Source organism: Erythrolamprus reginae, chromosome 7, assembly GCF_031021105.1.
Source record: "Erythrolamprus reginae isolate rEryReg1 chromosome 7, rEryReg1.hap1, whole genome shotgun sequence".
NCBI lineage: Eukaryota > Metazoa > Chordata > Lepidosauria > Squamata > Dipsadidae > Erythrolamprus > Erythrolamprus reginae.
Window position 1 is genome coordinate 8,095,066 of NC_091956.1, and position 19,830 is coordinate 8,114,895.

Below are 19,830 nucleotides of genomic sequence, written 5' to 3' on the forward strand. Positions count from 1 at the left end.
CTCTCTCTCTCTATCTATCTATCTATCTATCCCTACCTACCTACCTACCTACCTACCATCTATCTATCTACCTACCTACCATCTATCTCTACCTACCTACCTACCTATCTATCTCTATCTATCTATCTATCTATCTATCTATCTATCTATCTATCTCTATCTATCTATCTATCTATCTATCTATCTATCTATCTATCTACCTACCTACCTACCTACCTACCTACCTATCATCTATCTCTACCTACCTACCTATCATCTATCTCTACCTACCTACCTATCATCTATCTCTATCTACCTACCTACATCTATCTATCTATCTATCTATCTATCTATCTACCTACCTACCTACCTATCATCTATCTCTACCTACCTACCTACCTATCATCTATCTCTACCTACCTACCTACCTACCTCTATCTATCTATCTGTCTATCTATCTATCTATCTATCTATCTATCTATCTATCTATCTATCTATCTATCTCTACCTACCTACCTACCTACCTATCATCTATCTCTACCTACCTATCTCTATCTATCTATCTATCTCTACCTACCTACCTACCTACCTATTCATTTATTATTTTGATTTATATGCTGCCCAACTCCCTAAAGACTCTGGCTGACTTACAATAAGAAGACAATACACCCAATTGCTGGATCTGCATAACCCCAGTGAACCAGAAACTAAAAACATGCTGACTAAAATTCATTTGGCTCAGTAAGTTTGCAAATAAAACTGCTGGAACCAAAGTAAGGCCCTTTCTTAGATAGAGGTGGGTGGATCTTCAGACAGCTTACTCATGCTGTCTAATTATCTCGCAACTTGAATAGAATAGAATTCTTTATTGAGCAAGTGTGATTGGACACAAAAGGAATTTGCCTTTGGTGCAATATGCTCTCAGTGTACATAAAAAGACAGGATATATTCATCAAGAATCATCAGGTACAACATTTCATGGTTGTCATAGGATACAAATAAGCAATCAGGCAACAATATTAATACAATTTGTAAGTTAACATAGAAACATAGAAGATTGACGGCAGAAAAAGACCTCATGGTCCATCTAGTTTACCCTTATACTATTTCCTGTATTTTATCTTAGGATGGATATATGTTTATCCCAGGCATGTTTAAACTCAGTTACTATGGATTTACCAACCATGTCTACTAGAAGTTTGTTCCAAGCATCTACTACTCTTTCAGTAAAATAACATTTTCTCACGTTGCTTTTGATCTTTCCCCCAACTCACCTCAGATTGTGCCCCCTTATTCTTGTGTTCACTTTCCTATTAAAAACACTTCCTTCCTGAACCTTATTTAACCCTTTAACATATTTAAATGTTTCAATCCTGTCCCCCCCTTTCCCTTCTGTCCTCCAGACTATACACATTGAGTTCATGAAGTCTTTCCTGATACGTTTTATGCTTAAGACCTTCCACCATTCTTGTAGCCCGTCTTTGGACCCGTTCAATTTTGTCAATATCTTTTTGTAGGTGAGGTCTCCAGAACTGAACACAGTATTCCAAATGTGGTCTCACCAGCGCTCTATATAAGGGGATCACAATCTCCCTCTTCCTGCTTGTTATACCTCTAGCTATGCAGCCAAGCATCCTACTTGCTTTTCCTACTGCCCGACCACACTGCTCACCCATTTTGAGACTGTCAGAAATCACGACTCCTAAGTACAATCCTGCAGTCCTGAAGTCACAACACCATATAAAGTTATGGCCGGAGATATTCCTGTTGGGTATTTTACTAGAGAAATATAATAAGGAAAAAACATATGTAATTGCCACCATGAGTCTTCGGAAAGGGAAGGCATACAAATCTAATAAATAATAATAATAATAATTATTATTATTATTATTATTCATATAATTACCACAGTTAGAATTTTGCTTGCACAGAATTGGAAAGCTTGGCTAACTCCCTCAGAGAGGGAGGTGATTAGGAAAATATTTATTTATTTATTAGATTTGTATGCCGCCCCTCTCCGTAGACTCGGGATTATGCAGAGATGAATAGATGAACAATGATAATAAAAGATAAGGAAGACTCAGAATATTATAATGTTTGGGGAAATTTTTTTGATTGGATGGAAAATGAATATGGGTATATACTTTATCTCCGTGAGCTCTCATAGAAAAAGTTAGGAAATAAACAAATATTCCTGGCATTATTACATCTGTGGCCTCATTTCTCTATTCCCTTTCTTCCCCGTGTAGATTTTTGATCCCAATTGCCTTTCAGCAGACTAACCGACCGGTTCCTGTCGTGTATTCCCTAAACACGGAGTTTCAGCTCTGCAATAATGAAAAAGTTTTTCTCATGGACCCAACGAAAACGGAAATGTCGATGGCCGAGATGGACTACAAAGGAGCTTTTTCCAAAGGTACAATTTGTGTTTTCAGATTATTATTTATTATTGATTAATTGGATATATATGCTGCCCCTCTCCGAAGACTCGGGGTGGCTCGGTGGCTAAGAGTTTTATTTTATTTCAGTTTATTTTATTTTATTTATTTATTTTATTTTATGTATTTATTTTGTCAAGTACAAATTGGTAGTATGCAAAGATATAACAATGTTTATATACATGATACTAGTAATTTATTTATTTATTGGATTTGTATGCTGCCCCTCTCCGGAAAGTCGGGGCGGCTAACAACAGTAATAAAACAATGTACAATAATAATCCAATAAATACTAAAAATAATTAAAAAACCCATTAATATAAAAAACCAAACATACATACAGACATACCATACATGAAATTGTAAAGGGCCCAGGGGGAAAGAGCATCTCAATTCCCCCATGCCTGGCGGCAGAGGTGGGTTTTAAGTAGCTTACGAAAGGCAAGGAGGGTGGGGGTAATTCTAATCTCTGGGGGGAGTTGGTTCCAGAGGGCCGGGGCCACCACAGAGAAGGCTCTTCCCCTGGGTCCTGCCAAGCGGCATTGTTTAGTTGACGGGACCCGGAGAAGACCCACTCTGTGGGACCTAACCGGTCGCTGGGATTCGTGCAGCAGAAGGCGGTCCCTGAGATAATCTGGTCCGATGCCATGAAGGGCTTTATAGGTCATAACCAACACTTTGAATTGTGACCGGAAACTGATCGGCAACCAATGCAGACTGCGAAGTGTTGGTGTAACATGGGCATATTTGGGAAAGCCCATGATTGCTCTCGCAGCTGCATTCTGCACGATCTGAAGTTTCCAAACACTTTTCCAAAGTAGCCCCATGTAGAGAGCGTTACAGTAGTCGAGCCTCGAGGTGATGAGGGCATGAGTGACTGTGAGCAGCGACTCCCGGTCCAAATAGGGCCGCAACTGGTGCACCAGGCGAACCTGGGCGAACGCCCCCCTCGCTACAGCTGAAAGGTGGTTCTCTAATGTGAGCTGTGGATCGAGGAGGACGCCCAAGTAAGAGAGAAACATTAGGACAGGGGACGGAAGGCACTCTTGTGCACTTATGCACGCCCCTTACTGACTTCTTAGGAATTGAGGACCCGGATTGCGGGGGCAATATACTGGCTCTGTTAAAAAGGGCTATTGCTAACATGTTGTAAACCGCCCTGAGTCTAAGGAGAAGGGCGGCATTAAAAAAAAAATCGAATAAATCAATAAATAAAATAAATACATACATATATAATCATATCAAAAGGAAAAGAAAAAACAAAGAAAAGAAAAACAAGCACAGTTAAAAACAAGGGAGATCCTTATTTTCTCTTCACTATATTATTCTTTCTAATATCTTACTATATTTTATGCAGTTATACATATCGCATCGTATATATATTTACAATTTCACATATTTGGTGTGTTATGATTTTGCAAGCTTAATAGAAATGGTTAATTTTAAGTCATTTTTTATTATAATTAGTATAGTTCGTCTTTAGGTGTTAGGGTTTCTTTTTAATGTAATGTATTTGACTTATATGCCACCCAATTCCATGGGACTCAGAGCAGCGTAAATATGATTAAATTTGTTTTCCACCCATCTCACTGTCTGGTTCCTAGAGTTTCTTGCTCAGCCACCCAGGAAGCCGTATAAGTAAACTTCCTGCAATGCACGAGGGTAATGTGTAATAGATATTTAATATTGGAATATATGTATTTATGTATATGTATGTATTTATGATAATATATGTATGTATGTTAAACATATGCATATATATCCCATGAAGCAGGACAGGATAATATTTAATGCATGCTTAATATATTAATGTATGCTTAATATATGTATATATGCGCTATAAAGCAGGATGGGGTGCTACTATCTAAAATATGTCTGTATTAAAGGTTGGGCTGTGATTATGTACAGGAATGCTTCGGTTGAACTTCAGCTCTGCCTCTTTTCATTCAAACCTTGCTTCAATAAAAATTACTAAGTGCTCGGGAAGTTAAGTTGATATTATTTTATTTTGTCCAATACACAATGAGGGTTTTAGGGGGTATATATCTATATACACATAGTAAAATACAGGATGAAGGTTATAGAAGAGATACTCATAGTAAAATATATTTAAGAAATAATAGAAAAGAAGATACGGTGATACCTTGTCTTACAAACGCCTCATCATACAAACTTTTCAAGATACAAACCCGGGGTTTAAGATTTTTTTGCCTCTTACAAACTATTTTCACCTTACAAACCCACTGCCGCTGCTGGGATGCCCCGCCTCTGGACTTCCATTGCCAGCAAAGCACCCGTTTTTGCGCTGCTGGGATTTCCCTGAGGCTCCCCTCCATGGGAAACCCCACTTCTGTGTTTTTGTGATGCTGCAGGGGAATCCCAGCAGGGGAATCCCAGCAGCACAAAAATGGGCGCTTTGCTGGCAATGGAAGTCCGGAGGTGGGGTTTCCCAGTGAGGGGTGCCTCTGTGAAATCGCAGCATCGCAAAAACACAGAGGTGGGGTTTCGAGGATTTCGGTGTTTTTGCGATGCTGCGATTTCACTAATGCTCCCTTCGCTGGGAAACCCCACCTCCGGACTTCTGTTGCCAGCAAAGCACTCATTTTTGCAATGCTGGGATTCCCCTGCTGGGATTCCCTTGCAGCATCACAAAAACACAGAAATCCAGAGGTGAGGTTTTCCATGGAAGAGAGCCTCAGGGGAATCCCAGCAGTGCAAAACTGGGCGCTTCGGCTGGCAAAAGGGGTGAATTTTGGGCTTGCACGCATTAATCGCTTTTCCATTGATTCCTATGAGAAACAATGTTTCGTCTTACAAACTTTTCACCTTAAGAACCTCGTCCCGGAACCAATTAAGTTCTTAAGACAAGGTATCACTGTATAGTAATAGAACATGTCAATAAAAGAATAGAAGAAGAGATATAGGAATAGAAGAAAGGTATAGGAGATAGAGGAGAGCAATAGGACAGGGGACGGAAGGCACTCTAGTGCACTTGTACTCGCCCCTTACTGACCTCTTAGGAATCTGGATAGGTCAACCGTAGATAATCTAAAGGTAAAGTGTTGGGGGTTTGGGGGATGACACTATGGAGTCCGGTAATAAGTTCCACGCTTCGACAACTCGGTTACTGAAGTCATCTTTTTTACAGTCGAGTTTGGAGCAGTTAATATTAAGTTTAAATCTGTTGTGTGCTCTTGTGTTGTTGTGGTTGAAGCTGCAGTAGTCGCCGACAGGCAGGATGTTGCAGCATATGATCTTGTGGGCAATACTTAGATCTTTTTTAAGGAGTCTTAGTTCTAAACTTTCTAGGCCCAGGATTGAAAGTCTAGTCTCGTAGGGTATTCTGTTTCGAGTGGAGGAGTGAAGGGCTCTTCTGGTGAAGTATCTTTGGACATTTTCAAGGGTGTTAATGTGTGAGATGTGATATAGGTTCCAAACAGGTGAGCTGTATTCGAGGATTTTAGAAGTCCCAGAATTCCAAGCTTATGGCCATCTGGGCAGGGGAACTGGGGGATTGGCAACACCAGCATAAGGTGAGGGAGTCCACTGGGAAAGTTTGGTGCAGCACAGACTCGAGGCATCTTCTTGTTGTGTCAAACATCTTCTATTATAATGCCAAATTTCTAATTCAGGTCTCCTTTCCCGTTGAGCAATACAGCCAATTTCTTGCTAGCATTGGGATTAAGACTCCCTTCTTTGGATATTTGTCCTCTTGGTTCAGGAATTGCACAGTTGCAAGAATTGGGTATGTCTAGTTTAATGAAAAGAAGGACTAGGGATGACGTGATACAGGGTGTATCCAGCAAACCTGGAAAACAGAGAAATCGGGATTATCAGGAAAGTCGGCGGTTTGGGAAATACAGTACAGGAAATACGAACCCCTCGTCATAAGAACTTTTCGAGATACGAACCCGGGGTTTAAGATTATTTTGCCTCTTCGTCCAAACTATTTTCACCATACGAACACGCCGCTGCCGCTGGGATGCCCCGCCTCCAGACTTCCGTTGCCTGCCGAAGCGCCCGTTTTCACACTGGTGGGATTCCCCTGAGGCTCCCCTCCATGGGAAACCCCACCTCCGGACTTCCGCGTTTTTGCGATGCTGCGATTTCGCTGAGGCTTTCCTCGCTGGGAAACCCCACCTCTGGACTTCTGTTGCCAGCGAAGCACCCGTTTTTGCGATGCTGGGATTCCCCTGCAGCATCGCAAAAACGCGGAAGTCCAGAGGTGGGGTTTCCCATGGAGGGGAGCCTCAGGGAAATCCCACCAGCGCGAAAACGGGCGCTTCAGCTGGCAAAAGGGGTGAATTTTGTGCTTGCACGCATTAATCGCTTTTCTATTGATTCCTATGGGAAACATTGTTTCATCTTACGAAGTTTTCACCTTACAAACCTCGTCCTGGAACCAATTAAGTTCGTAAGACAAGGTATCAGGGAATTCGTGAAAAAAATGGAAAAAATGACTTTTAAATGTTTAAAAGTCAGGCGAAAATCCTGTTTTTAAAAAATGGATCGCACTGCCTGGCTGAGTCAAGCAAAAATGAGCATAACTGTGGCAACAACTTGCTTCCTCAGCTACCAATATTTCTCCACCACGGCTTAGCCATTTGGTATGACATCATCTAGGACCACGCCTTAACTAGATCACAAGTTAGAGGGAAACATCAAGGAATTATCAGAGATTTTCAAAATGGTTTCCCCCTGGACACCCTGAATAGCAATCTTCCAATATTTGAGGGGCTGCCACTAAGATGAGAGGGGGTTCAACCTATTCTCCAAAGCACCTGAGGGCAGGGCAAGAAGCAATGGATGGAAACTAATCAAGGAGAGAACCAACCTAGAACCAAGGAGAAATTGATTGTTTCTTTGTTGCTTATTTGACCCCTATGACAATCATTAAGTGTTGTACCACATGATTCTTGAAAAATATATCTTTCTCTTTTTATGTACGCTGAGAGCATCTGCACCAAAGACAAATTCCTTGTGTATCCAATCACACTTGGCCAATAAAATAGTATTGTATTGTATTGTATTGTACTGTAGTGTATTCTATTCTATTCTATTCTACTCTACTCTACTCTACTCTACTCTACTCTACTCTACTCTACTCTACTCTACTCTACTCTACTCCACTCCACTCCACTCCACTCCACTCCACTCCACTCCACTCCACTCCATTCCATTCTATTCTATTCTATTGGGTCACCTGCAAGACCTCCCAGGTCCCTTCCAGCTTTTGTTATTCTGTTGGACATTCATTACGTCTGCCTAATCTGAATTGTGTGTTTGTTTGTTTTTTAAACTCAGGTCAAATCCTGTACGGCCGAGTGATGTGGTACCCGGAGCAAAATCTCAATTCCGCCTACAAACTGCAGCTGGAAAAAGTCTATCTTTGCACTGGGAAGGATGGCTACGTCCCGTTCTTTGACCCAACAGGCACAATATATAACGAAGGACCCCAGTACGGCTGCATTCAACCCGGCAAGCACCTGAAGCACAGATTCCTGCTGCTGGTACATAGCACAACTCCTGTCTCCATCAGATAAAACATTGTGTGTGTGTGTGTGTGTGTGTGTGTGTGTGTGTGTGTGTGTGTGTTGAGGGCAGGATTTCAGTGATGGGCTCCTACAGGTATGGTTAGGTATGCAGAACCAGTAGAAATTTTTGGCCAGGTACGCAGAACCGGTAGAAAAACCTTTTTTGCCTTCTGGGCTCTGAGTATGTTTTTCCTATTGCAGTAAATGAGGTTGAATGTGTATAATTTTAGAAGAGCTGTGTTTGTGTGTGTGTTGTGGTTGGCTCTGCCCCAGCTCCTGCCCCAGGGAATGGGGAGATGGATGCAAGGGAAACTTCAACAGGTCACAGGCCTGTGTTATTGCCGACAGAATCAGTTCAAAGTTTAGTTTCCTCGGACAAAGAAGAAGGTGGGAGTGACTCGGCAGAGGGGGGCTTGGCACACAGCCAAGGAAGTCAATCTCCCTTATCTTCCATTGATTCGGATGAAGACATTTTGGACCCACGCAAGCGCAGAATTATGCGTAGAAGAGACCAAGTAAGGACCTATTACAGGAGATAAGAGAGGCCACCTGTGTTTGGGTGGGGCTCCAGTAATTAGGGCTGCTGCTATAAATAGCAGCGTGTGGGTTTGGCCGTCGTGGAAGAGTATCTGATCGGAGTTCGTCAGGAATCCTGTGTTGCTGGTTTCAGAAGCAACCTGAGAAAATATTATTTGACTGAAAGAGTAGTAGATGCTTAGAACAAACTTCCAGCAGACATGGTTGGTAAATACACAGGGGTCAACCTATCCTCCAAAGCACCTGAAGATAGGACAAGAAGCAATGGATGGAAACTAATCAAGGAGAGAAGCAACCTGGAACTAAGGAGGAATTGCCTGACACTGAAATCAATGAATCAGTGGAACAGCTTGCCTCCATAAGTTGTGAATGTTCCACCAATGGAAGTTTTAAAAAAGAGATTGGTTGGAAAATCCACAATAACTGAATTTAAACATGCCTGGCATAAACATATATCCATCCTATGATAAAATACAGGAAATAGTATAAGGGGAGACTAGATGGACCATGAGGTCTTTTTATTTATTTATTTTTATTTATTTATTTGTTTGTTTGCTTATTTGTTAATTTGTTCGTTTATTTATTTATTTTGTCCAATACACAATGAGGGTTTTAGTGGGCATACAGTATTTTATTATTTATTTACTTACTTACTTACTTACTTACTTACTTACTTACTTACTTACTTACTTATTTATTTATTATTTAGATTTGTATGCCGCCCCTCTCTGCAGACTCGGGGCGGCTCACAACAAAATAAAACAATTCATAACAAATCTAAATTGTAGTTTAAAATATTTAAAAACCCCATTTACTAAACAAACATACATACAAACATACCATTCATAAATTGTATATGCCCGGGGGAGATGTGTCAATTCCCCCATGCCTGACGACAAAGGTGGGTTTTAAGGTGGGTTTTAAGGAGCTTACAAAAGGCAAGGAGAGTAGGGGCAGTTCTAATCTCTGGGGGGAGTTGGTTCCAGAGGGCCGGGGCCGCCACAGAGAAGGCTCTTCCCCTGGGGCCCGCCAACCGACATTGTTTAGTTGACGGGACCTGGAGAAGGCCCACTCTGTGGGACCTAATCGGTCGCTGGGATTCGTGCAGCAGAAGGCGGTCTCGGAGATATACACGTAGTATATCTATATACACATAGTAAAATACATGATGAAGGTTATAGAGGAGATACTGATAGTAAAATATATCTAAGAAATAATAGAAAGGAAGATATTGTAATAGAACATATCAATGAAAGAATAGAAGAAGAGATATAGGAATAGAAGAAAGGTATAGGAAATATAGGAGAGCAATCTTCTATGTTTCTATGTTAACTTACAAATGATATTAATATTGTTGTCTGATTGCTTGTTTGTACCCTATGACAACCATGAAATGTTTCTGCCATCAATCTTCTATGTTTCTCCACCCCAACTATCATGTAAACCAACTAGGATGGACACAGGAAGGAAACGAGCAAACATCTTCTTTCTGCAACTAAATAGCTTTGAAATATTTCTCAATGAAAAACAGTGCTTGTCTTTGGAATAGTTGATTAAGTCTCAGTCCAGGTCTAGGGTAGAGAACACTGTAAAAAGGTGTCACATGATTTCCTATGATTTTTTAATGGGTATCTATGAATTATGAATGACTACTCCCTGCGTGTTTATGTCTTTTCTTCTGTTGGATTAAAAATTAAAACTTACCAGCAACTTTCAGAAAGCTTATAGTAGTTTGCTCTAATGTAAAGGAAGGGGGGATTTTGTGAAGTATCTATTTTCCCCACTTCCTTGTTGATTGGTACTACTACTACTACTACTACTACTACTACTACTACTACTAATAATAATTATTATTATTATTATTATTATTATTAGTACCAATCAACAAGGAAGTGGAGAAAATAGATACTTCATGAAATCCCCCCATTATTATTATTATTATTATTATTATTATTATTATTATTTATTAGATTTGTAGGCTGCCCTTCTCCGAAGACTCGGGGCGGCTCACAACAATAATAAAAAACAATATAACAATGGAACAAGTCTAATATTAAAAGAGAAAAGACATATAAAACCCCATCATTTAAAACCATACAACACATACATACCAAACATAAAATATAAAAGCCTGGGGGAGGTGTCTCAGTTCCCCCATGCCTGGCGATATAGGTGGGTATTGAGTATTTTGCGAAAGACAAGGAGGGTGGGGGCCGGTCTAATCTCCGGGGGGAGTTGATTCCAGAGGGCCGGGGCTGCCACAGAGAAGGCTCTTCCCCTGGGGCCCGCCAAACGACATTGTTTAGTTGACGGGACCCGGAGAAGGCCAACTCTGTGGGACCTTATCAGCCACTGGGATTCGTGCGGTAGAAGGCGGTTCCGGAGGTATTCTGGTCCAATGCCATGTAGGGCTTTAAAGGTCATTACCAACACTTTGAATTGCGACCGGAAACTTTTCCTAGCATCAGCCAGCTAGGCAGCTTAGAAGCTATACTATTAACTTGGGAGACTGGTGCACATGAATGCATGTGGGATCTTTGGTGTTTTCTGGGCTTGGTTGTTTTCCTGCAGACATCGCGTTAACAAGCTAGGTAACATCATCAGTTGTGATCTCCAGAGGGAGTTGGTTCCAGAGGGTCGGGGCCACCACAGAGAAGCCTCTTCCCTGGGCCACACCAGACGACATTGTTTCGTCGACGGGACCCGGAGAAGGCCAACTCTATGGGTCCTAATCGGTCGCTGGGATTTGTGCGACAGAAGGTGGTCCCAGAGATATTTTGGTCCGATGCCATGAGGGGCTTTATAGGTCATAACCAACACTTTGAATTGTGACCGGAAACCGATCGGCAACCAATGCAGACTGCAGAGTGTTGGTGTGACATGGGCATATTTGGGAAAGCCCATGATTGCTCTCGCAGCTGCATTCTGCACGATCTGAAGTTTCCGAACACTCTTCAAAGGTAGTCCCACGTAGAGAGCATTACAGTATTCGAACCTCGAGGTGATGAGGGCATGAGTGACCGTGAGCAGTGACTCCCGGTCCAGGTAGGGCCGCAACTGGTGCACCATCCTCACCTTGCCCTCCATTCTTTCAAATCCTCAGGACCGGAGTCAACCGGAAGTGACCGACAAATACTTTCATGACGTCCCTTTCGATGCCTGCTTTGCCTCCGAGTCGCCCGATTTCCACCAGGTCAGCAACATGCCCGGAGTGGATGGTTTTATCATGAAAGTGGACGCCCTGTATAAGGTAATGTGGCATGCAGAATAATTCACGCGTTAGGAAACCTGATTGAAACCCTCAGGGTGGAATGCTGCCTTCTTCACCGCTGACCTAAGGGGGAAAAGAGAAATATTTTTGGGGTGTTGCCCTGAGCTCTCATCTTTTATTGAACGAAGCAGGGTGAGGAGGTGGCTTCTCAGCTGAGGGAGAAGGGGGTTCATCCTATCTCGGAGAAGGTGTTAATGTCCCTCCACAGAAGTTCTCAGCTGGGTATCTGTGGAGATTCTCAGTCACGCAGGTTATAGATATTTTAATTTTTATTACCATAGAAACATAGAAGACTGACGGCAGAAAAAGACCTCATGGTCCATCTAGTCTGCCCTTATACTATTTCCTGTATTTTATCTTACAATGGGTCTATGTTTATCCCAGGCATGTTTAAATTCAGTTACTGTGGATTTACCAACCACGTCTGCTGGAAGTTTGTTCCAAGGATCTACTACTCTTTCAGTGAAATAATATTTTCGCACGTTGCTTTTGATCTTTTCCCCCAACTAACTTCAGATTGTGCCCCCTTGTTCTTGTGTTCACTTTTCTTATTAAAAACACTTCCCTCCTGGACCTTATTTAACCCTTTAACATATTTAAATGTTTCGATCATGTTCCCCGTTTTCCTCCTGTCCTTCAGACTATACAGATTGAGTTCATGAAGTCTTTCCTGATACGTTTTATGCTTAAGATCTTCCACCATTCTTGTAGCTCGTCTTTGGACCCGTTCAATTTTGTCAATATCTTTTTGTAGGTGAGGTCTCCAGAACTGAACACAGTATTCCAAATGGGGTCTGACCAGCGCTCTATATAAGGGGATCACAATCTCCCTCTTCCTACTTGTTATACCTCTAGCTATGCAGCCAAGCATCCTACTTGCTTTTCCTACTGCCCGACCACACTGCTCACCCATTTTGAGACTGTCAGAAATCATTAACCCTAAATCCTTCTCTTCTGAAGTTTTTGCTAACACAGAACTGCCAATGCAATACTCAGATTGAGGATTCCTTTTCCCCAAGTGCATTATTTTACATTTGGAAACATTAAACATTAAAATTATTAAACATTAAAATTATTATTTATTTATTTGTTTGTTTGTTTATTATTTATTAATTAGATTTGTATGCCGCCCCTCTCCATAGACTCAGGGCAGCTAACAACAGTAAAAAGGCAATATGAACAAATCTAATATTAAAAGTAATGTAAAAAACCCTAATTTAAGAAACCAATCACACCTACAGACATACCAAGCATAAATTTTATAAGCCTAGGGGGAAGGGAAAATTTCAATTCCCCCATGCCTGACGACGACAGAGGTGGGTTTTAAGGAGCTTATGAAAGGCGAGGAGGGTGGGGGCAACTCTGATATCTGGGGGGAGTTGGTTCCAGAGGGTTGGGGCCACCACAGAGAAGACTCTTCCCCTGGGTCCCACCAAACAACATTGTTTAGTCGACGGAACCCGGAGAAGGCCAACTCTGTGGGACCTGACTGGTCGCTGGGATTCGTGCGGCAGAAGACAGTCCCGGAGATATTCTGGTCCGATGCCATGAAGGGATTTATAGGTCATAACCAACACTTAGATTTCTATGCTGCCCTTGTCAAAGTGACTCAGGGCGGAGTATCACATAGTAAATACAAACAATATATGTGTATAAATCTGATTATTTTAAAAGAAATATACAAAATTAGCAAAATTCTAAAAAAAAAGTCTTCCAAATCAATCACTCACATCATTGGCCTGAGACAATCTCATCGCTCATGGCCTCCATGCCTGCCGGCAGAGCTTTGTGAAAGACCAGGAGGGAGGGGGCATTACGGATCTCTGGAGGGAGTTCATTCCAGAGGACCGGGGCCACCACAGAGAAGGCTCTTCCGCTAGGCCCTGCCATATGAGGGACCTAACTGGCCACTGGGATGCATGAGGCAGAAGACGATCCCATAGGTTAGGGGTAGGGAAAATTGGCTCTTCTATGACTTGTGGACTTCACCTCCCAGAATTCCTGAGCCAATCATGCTATCCCAGGAATTCTGGGAGTTGAAGTCCACATGTCATAGAAGATCCGACTTTGCCTACTGCTGTCATAGGTAGTCTGGTCCTAAGCATCCTTCTCCTGCCATACCCCACAAGCTACGTCCACAGAACTAGTAGTAAAAAAAATGGATTTCACAACTGGTACATATCCATCTATAATTCTCTATATTTTAAAATCTCTCATGTGAGTCTTTCCTTGTTATCATTTCATCAAATGTAATCTGATATAAAGCTGTGGTCTTTTTGAGATTCTGATTTCGTGTTTCTGCATTTAATCATTCTGCTCTTTTTCTTGTAAACTCCCTTGGACATACGGATTGCCTATCATATCTGTAATAAATATTAATAATTTACCCAGTTCAGGAGAGAGAACCATAACTGTGAAATTAGATTTTGCACAGTAACAAAGGAGGTTTTAATAGAAATCGTTGGCTTAGTTCCCAGGTTTTTAAAAATACGGCCGCCTCAACACCATCCAGCAATACATGAGATTGAGATGTCACAGATTCGTGGCCTCCACTGTGGTAGCCCATAGAATGGAGGCCAGTAATCGGATCGTTGGTTTTTTTGTTGCAGCACCACAAATTGGGTTTCAAAAGTACTTTTTCAAAAGCCAGCAGTTTTTTTTTCCCTTGAGGAAGATGTTTCGCTTCTCATCCAAGAAGCTTCCTCAGTCCTGAGTGATTGGTTTCAGAACTGAAGAAGCTTCTTGGATGAGAAGCAAAAAGTTTCCCTCACGGAAAAAAAAAAAAGCACCTCTGAGGCAAATTGTGACCTGGGTGACTGAGAATCTCCACAGACATTGCAAATGTGGAACTTTCTGATTTGGTACAATCAGCTCCTCACAGTCTTATTTTCAAGGACAATAGGGTTATTGTTCTTTTGTTTTATTTATTTATTTTGACTTACCCATAATAATAATAATAATAATAATAATAATAATAATAATAATAATAATAATTTAATAATAATTTATTAGATTTGTATGCCACCCCTCTCCGAAGACTCGGAGCGGCTCACCCATCTTACCTCATAAAGGTAGTCCTCGACTTACGACCATAATTTTAGCCCAAAATTTCTGTTGTTCAGTGAGATGGTTGCTAAGTGAGTTTTGTCCCACTTTATGACCTTTCTTGACACAGATGTTCAGTGAATCGCTACAGTTGTCAAGTTAGTAACAAGGCTGTGAAGGGAATCAAGCTTCCACATTGACTTTGCCTGTCAGGAGGTCGCAAAAGGGGATCACATGTCCCCAGGACACTGCGACCGTCATAAATCGGAGTCACGTGACCAAGCCTCCGAAGTTTGATCACGTGACCATCAGGATAGTCATAATTGTGATAAATGGCCATGTCACCCTTTTTTCAGCGCTGTGGCAACTTCGAACGGTCACTGAAACAAACTGCTGTAATTTGCGGACTCTCTGTCTCTGTTAAAACAGATATTGAAATCACCTCTTATAAATCTAAATAAATAAATAAATCTTCTGACAATGTGGTGATTGTTCTGTCTTTTTCGTTCAGGTGGAAGCTGGGCACCAGTGGTATCTTCAGGTGATCTACGTCATCGGTCCTGAGGTGATTGGGGGCTCCCGGATGCCACGTTCTGTGGTACATCACCTGAAGCGCCGCCGCCGAGATCTTGTGGACCAGAAAGGCGTCCCTCTGCTGGAGGACTCCTTAATCTACGACAACGAGGGAGATCAAATGAAGAACGGCACAAACATGAAGCCCCTCAGCCTGGAGCAGCGGGAAGCCATCAGCGTGGCCTCTCTCTCTCAGACGGGCACTTCCATCGGCAGCGGCTTCGCGGCCGTCCTGCTTCTCTTCCTCGTCCTCCTGTCCATCTGCTTTGTCACCAGGAAATGTCAGAAGTACCGGAAGAAGAAGAAGAAAGCGGCCAAAGAGATGGCGGAGCAGTACCCTCTCAACACGAAAGTCGAGGCGGCCAAGCGGTACACGGGCGAAGGCCTGGAGAAGAACGTCAGCGGGCATTACTGCACGGTGAAGAACCTCAACCTCCTCTGTGAAAACGAAGGGCCCTACAAGGTCCGAGGGACGAAGGTCAAGCAGATGAACTTGGAAGTGAAAGTTCATAACAATTTACACGACGGGACCGAAGTTTAACGGCCTGCGGCTTTGGGGAAAGTGGAAAGAAATGTCTTTGGGGAAAAAATGTCTTTATATATATATATATATATATAAATTGTAAAAAAAAAATGAGGGCGGGGGAGGAGAAACCTCCTATAATTTTTTCTAAAAAAAAAATCCCCCTTCCTCCCCACATTTCTGGTATTTTTATAGTCACGTGAGGAAAAAGGGAAGAACAAACTCTTCACATTTTGTTTGCTTAAGTCAGATGGTCTCCCAACGCTTAGACAGCTTTCAAATTTGTGGACTTCAACTCCCAGAATTCCTCAGCTGGACCTACTGGCTGAGGAATTCTGGGAACTGAAAGTCCACCAAGTTGCCAAGGTTGGAGACCTCTGGCTTAAGCAACGATCAAGCAAGGTACCTTTGCATGCTTCCACTCTACAAAGGAGCTACCTCAATGAAAGCCAAACCTACCCAAGGAGAAGAAGGGACCGGGACTGGTCTTGTTAAAAGCCACCTTGGAGGAGGCCCACGCCACGCACCTCCAATCTCGCTCCGGTTCCCAGACCCCTTTGGCGGTTGGCCTGTTGAAATTCTCTTTGCAGAACTGGTTGAATCAAAAGCAAAAATCGAAGATGCCTTGCCCACGTCTACTTCAGAGGTAGAAGAAGCACAATATGGAAATGACGTCGGGGACAGCAGGATGGCCCCTGGATTATCCCCCCCAATTCGGCTGATTGACGGACGAAGGATTGGCCGTTCCGATGATGCCTTGGTTTAGAGACCATTCGTATTATTGCTTACTTCTGCGGGAAGACATTCCCACCGGTTTCTCCAGGTGGACGGAGGAAATAACGGCTCCCCTTTGAGTTCCCAGATGCCTTGAGGACAACAGGGGTCTCTGTCACACTCATGTAGTTTCGGTGGACCAACAGATCCATAGAACCAGTGGTTGAAATAGCACCAATATGGGGTTTTGATGTTCTCCAGGCTTGGGTGTGTTCCTGCACTGCTCATCCCTGACAGGAAAGGTCATTAATGCAACTCTGATATACAGTGATACCTTGTCTTACAAACTTAATTGGTTCCGGGACGAGGTTCTTAAGGTGAAAAGTTTGTAAGACGAAACAATGTTTCCCATAGGAATCAATGGAAAAGCGATTAATGTGTGCAAGCCAAAAAACTCACCTTTTGCCAGCCAAAGCGCCCGTTTTTGCGCTGCTGGGATTCCCCTGAGGCTCCCCTCCATGAAAAACCCCACCTCTGGACTTCTGTGCGAGGCTGCAGGGGAATCCCAGCATCGCAAAAATGAGCGCTTCGCTGGCAACGGAAGTCCGGAGATGGGGTTTCCCAGCGAAGGGAGCATCAGTGAAATCGCAGCATCGCAAAAACACCGAAGTCCTCGAAACCCCACCTCCGGACCTCTGTGCTTTTGCGATGCTGCGATTTCACTGAGGCTCCCCTCACTGGGAAACCGCACCTCTGGACTTCCGTTGCCAGCAAAGCGTCCGTTTTTGCACTGCTGGGATTCCCCTGCTGGGATTCCCCTGCAGCATCACAAAAACACGGAAGTCTGGAGGTGGGGTTTCTCATGGAGGGGAGACTCGGGAATCCCAGCAGCACAAAAAACGGGTGCTTCGCTGGCAATGGAAGTCTGGAGGCGGGGAATGCCAGCGACGGCGGTGGGTATGTAAGGCGAAAATAGTTTGTAAGAAGAGGCAAAAAAATCTTAAACCCCAGGTTTGTATCTCGAAAAGTTTGTATGACGAGGCGTTTGTAAGACGAGGTATCACTGTATATTATTATGGGATACGGACTTGGTTTACTATTGGCAGCTCAGGAAAGTATGAGAGTTACCCTTGAATGTTGAGTGATGCTTAAGCATCATTTGTCACAGGTGATCTGGTTCCAGCAGTGGGCTACGAGCCAGAACGCTAAATTGCGCTCACCGCCGCGGCTCGTAAATTCTTGCAGGGCCAGCGCAATTTTGCTGTTGCACCTGTGGAGGTAGCACAATTGCACATGGGGCCACAGGTGCGCCCGTGTTTCAGCATGCATGGAAGCAAAAACTTACCGAAACATGGGCGCACCTGCAGCTCCATGCGCGATTTTGCTGCCTCCAGTTGATTGTCAGACACGCATATGCGCCAGAACTTGAAATTTCAGGTTTTCCTGAGCACAATCCCTTCATATGTGCAGCAGTGCCCAAAACCGGTGTGCGCAGGCACATTGGCCCACTGATTGTTGGGTGCACATGCATGCTAGAACTCAGAAATTCGGCTTTTCCAGTGCCAAGAAGGTTCGCCATCACTGATATAGGGTCATAATGCAAAGGAGCAGAACACTTTGGATATTTCTTGCAAATTGGACAGGAGAGTTAATTTGAAGTATCGTATTTTCCGGAGTATAAGACGCACCGGAATATAAGACGCACCTTCGTTTTTGGGGAGGAAAATAGGGAAAAGAATCTGCTTACTGGGTATTCATCTGGCTAGCATCCTTAGTCTGGTCAGTTTCAGCACATTATTTTATCCCCTGGTTAAGGGCTTCAAAAAAACTTTATTTGGAGAGAGTAACAATGAAAGAGCTTGCAAGCCAATAAGAGCTGGGAACATTGTTAGCACCTGGTTAGGTCTGGAAAGAAACATTCGGAGCAAGTTAGACCAATGGAAAAAAAAACCCTTCAAAGACTTAGGGCTTGGGAAACATTCTTTGCAGAGAGTAACAATGAAAGAGCTTGCAAGCCAGTAAGAGCTGGGAACATTGTTAGCACCTGGTGAGGGCTGAAAAGAAACATTCGGAGCAAGTTAAGACTAATGGGAAAAAACCTGCAAAACTTAGAGCTTCAAAAATATTCTTTGCAGAGAGTAACAATGAAAGAGCCTGCAAGGTAAGAGCTGGGAAGATCATAAGCAGCCAGTTAGGGCTGACAAAAAAGCTACATTCAGGGTATAAGACCCACCCAAATTATCAGCCACTTTTAGGGAGGAAAAAGGCGTGTCTTATACTCCGGAAAATACAGTAATTTGGCAAACTGAAAAGCTGAACATGACACTGTATCCTCTCAAGCCATTGGTATTTCTTCAGCAAGGTATCTGGAAGAAGTTTTTATAATTTTTTTAAAATCTCCAGTGACAAACTGCCAGCTCATTCTGTCGAGCAGGAATAGTTGATAATTTTTGGGGTTGTAAGAAACTTTTTGTAGATCAGTTTTCAAGTGCACACCTTAAATCTCTATAGAGAGGCAACTTAACTTACGATGAAACGTGTTGGATATATTGCGCGAAGTGGCTGAAAAAAATAAGAGAGGTGCGATTTTTCTCACATTGTCCATCGTTGCTCCATCTTATTTTGAAATATCTGCTATAATGATTCCTCTCTTTTTTTTGTCCTAAATGCAGATTTTTTTAAAAAATATTCTTTTAGAAACTAGACATTACTTTAAAACTGAAATTTGCCTGTGCCAAAATTGTTGTTAAACTTAGTTTATAATGCTATCTAGGAATCTGTATATTAGTAGAGGACAGGAAGGTCTTGGGGAATGTTGTCCATGGGTCACAATGGGTCAGAGATGACTTTGCAACTAACAACAACAACAAGAAATACTGTGTATCAGCATAATTTAATTCAGAAACCTAGTGTGGTGTAAAGCAGCCAGTAACTCATGTTCTGCGTGGAAATCTAATCCAGTAGATCTCCTAGAGCAGTAGTCAAAGTTGGCTCTTCTATGGCATGTGGACTTCAACTCCCAGAATTCCTGAGCTAACATGATTGGCTCAGGAATTCTGGGAGTTGAAGTCCGTAAGTCCATAAGCTTACCCCTTTCCTAGAGCAGGTGTATCATAGAGGTTTGCTTACCCCTGTCCTAGAGCAGGTATGTCCAACCTGGGCGACTTTAAGACCTGTGGACTTCAATTGGCAGTTCTGTGTTAGCAAAAACTTCAG

At 42.7% G+C, this 19,830-nt stretch overlaps 1 protein-coding gene across 1 annotated transcript in view; it reads left to right on the plus strand.

Moving 5' to 3' along the window:
* Positions 1-16,011, plus strand: part of FRAS1 (Fraser extracellular matrix complex subunit 1) — a 214,211-nt gene extending 198,200 nt beyond the window's left edge. The window contains exons 62-65 of the mRNA XM_070756926.1: positions 2,229-2,395; positions 7,722-7,927; positions 11,592-11,738; positions 15,316-16,011. Of these exons, the coding sequence (XP_070613027.1) occupies positions 2,229-2,395; positions 7,722-7,927; positions 11,592-11,738; positions 15,316-15,918 (1,123 nt within the window). The 3' untranslated portion in view covers positions 15,919-16,011. The remainder of the gene's footprint in view (positions 1-2,228; positions 2,396-7,721; positions 7,928-11,591; positions 11,739-15,315) is intronic.
* The last annotated feature ends 3,819 nt before the right edge of the window (positions 16,012-19,830 follow it).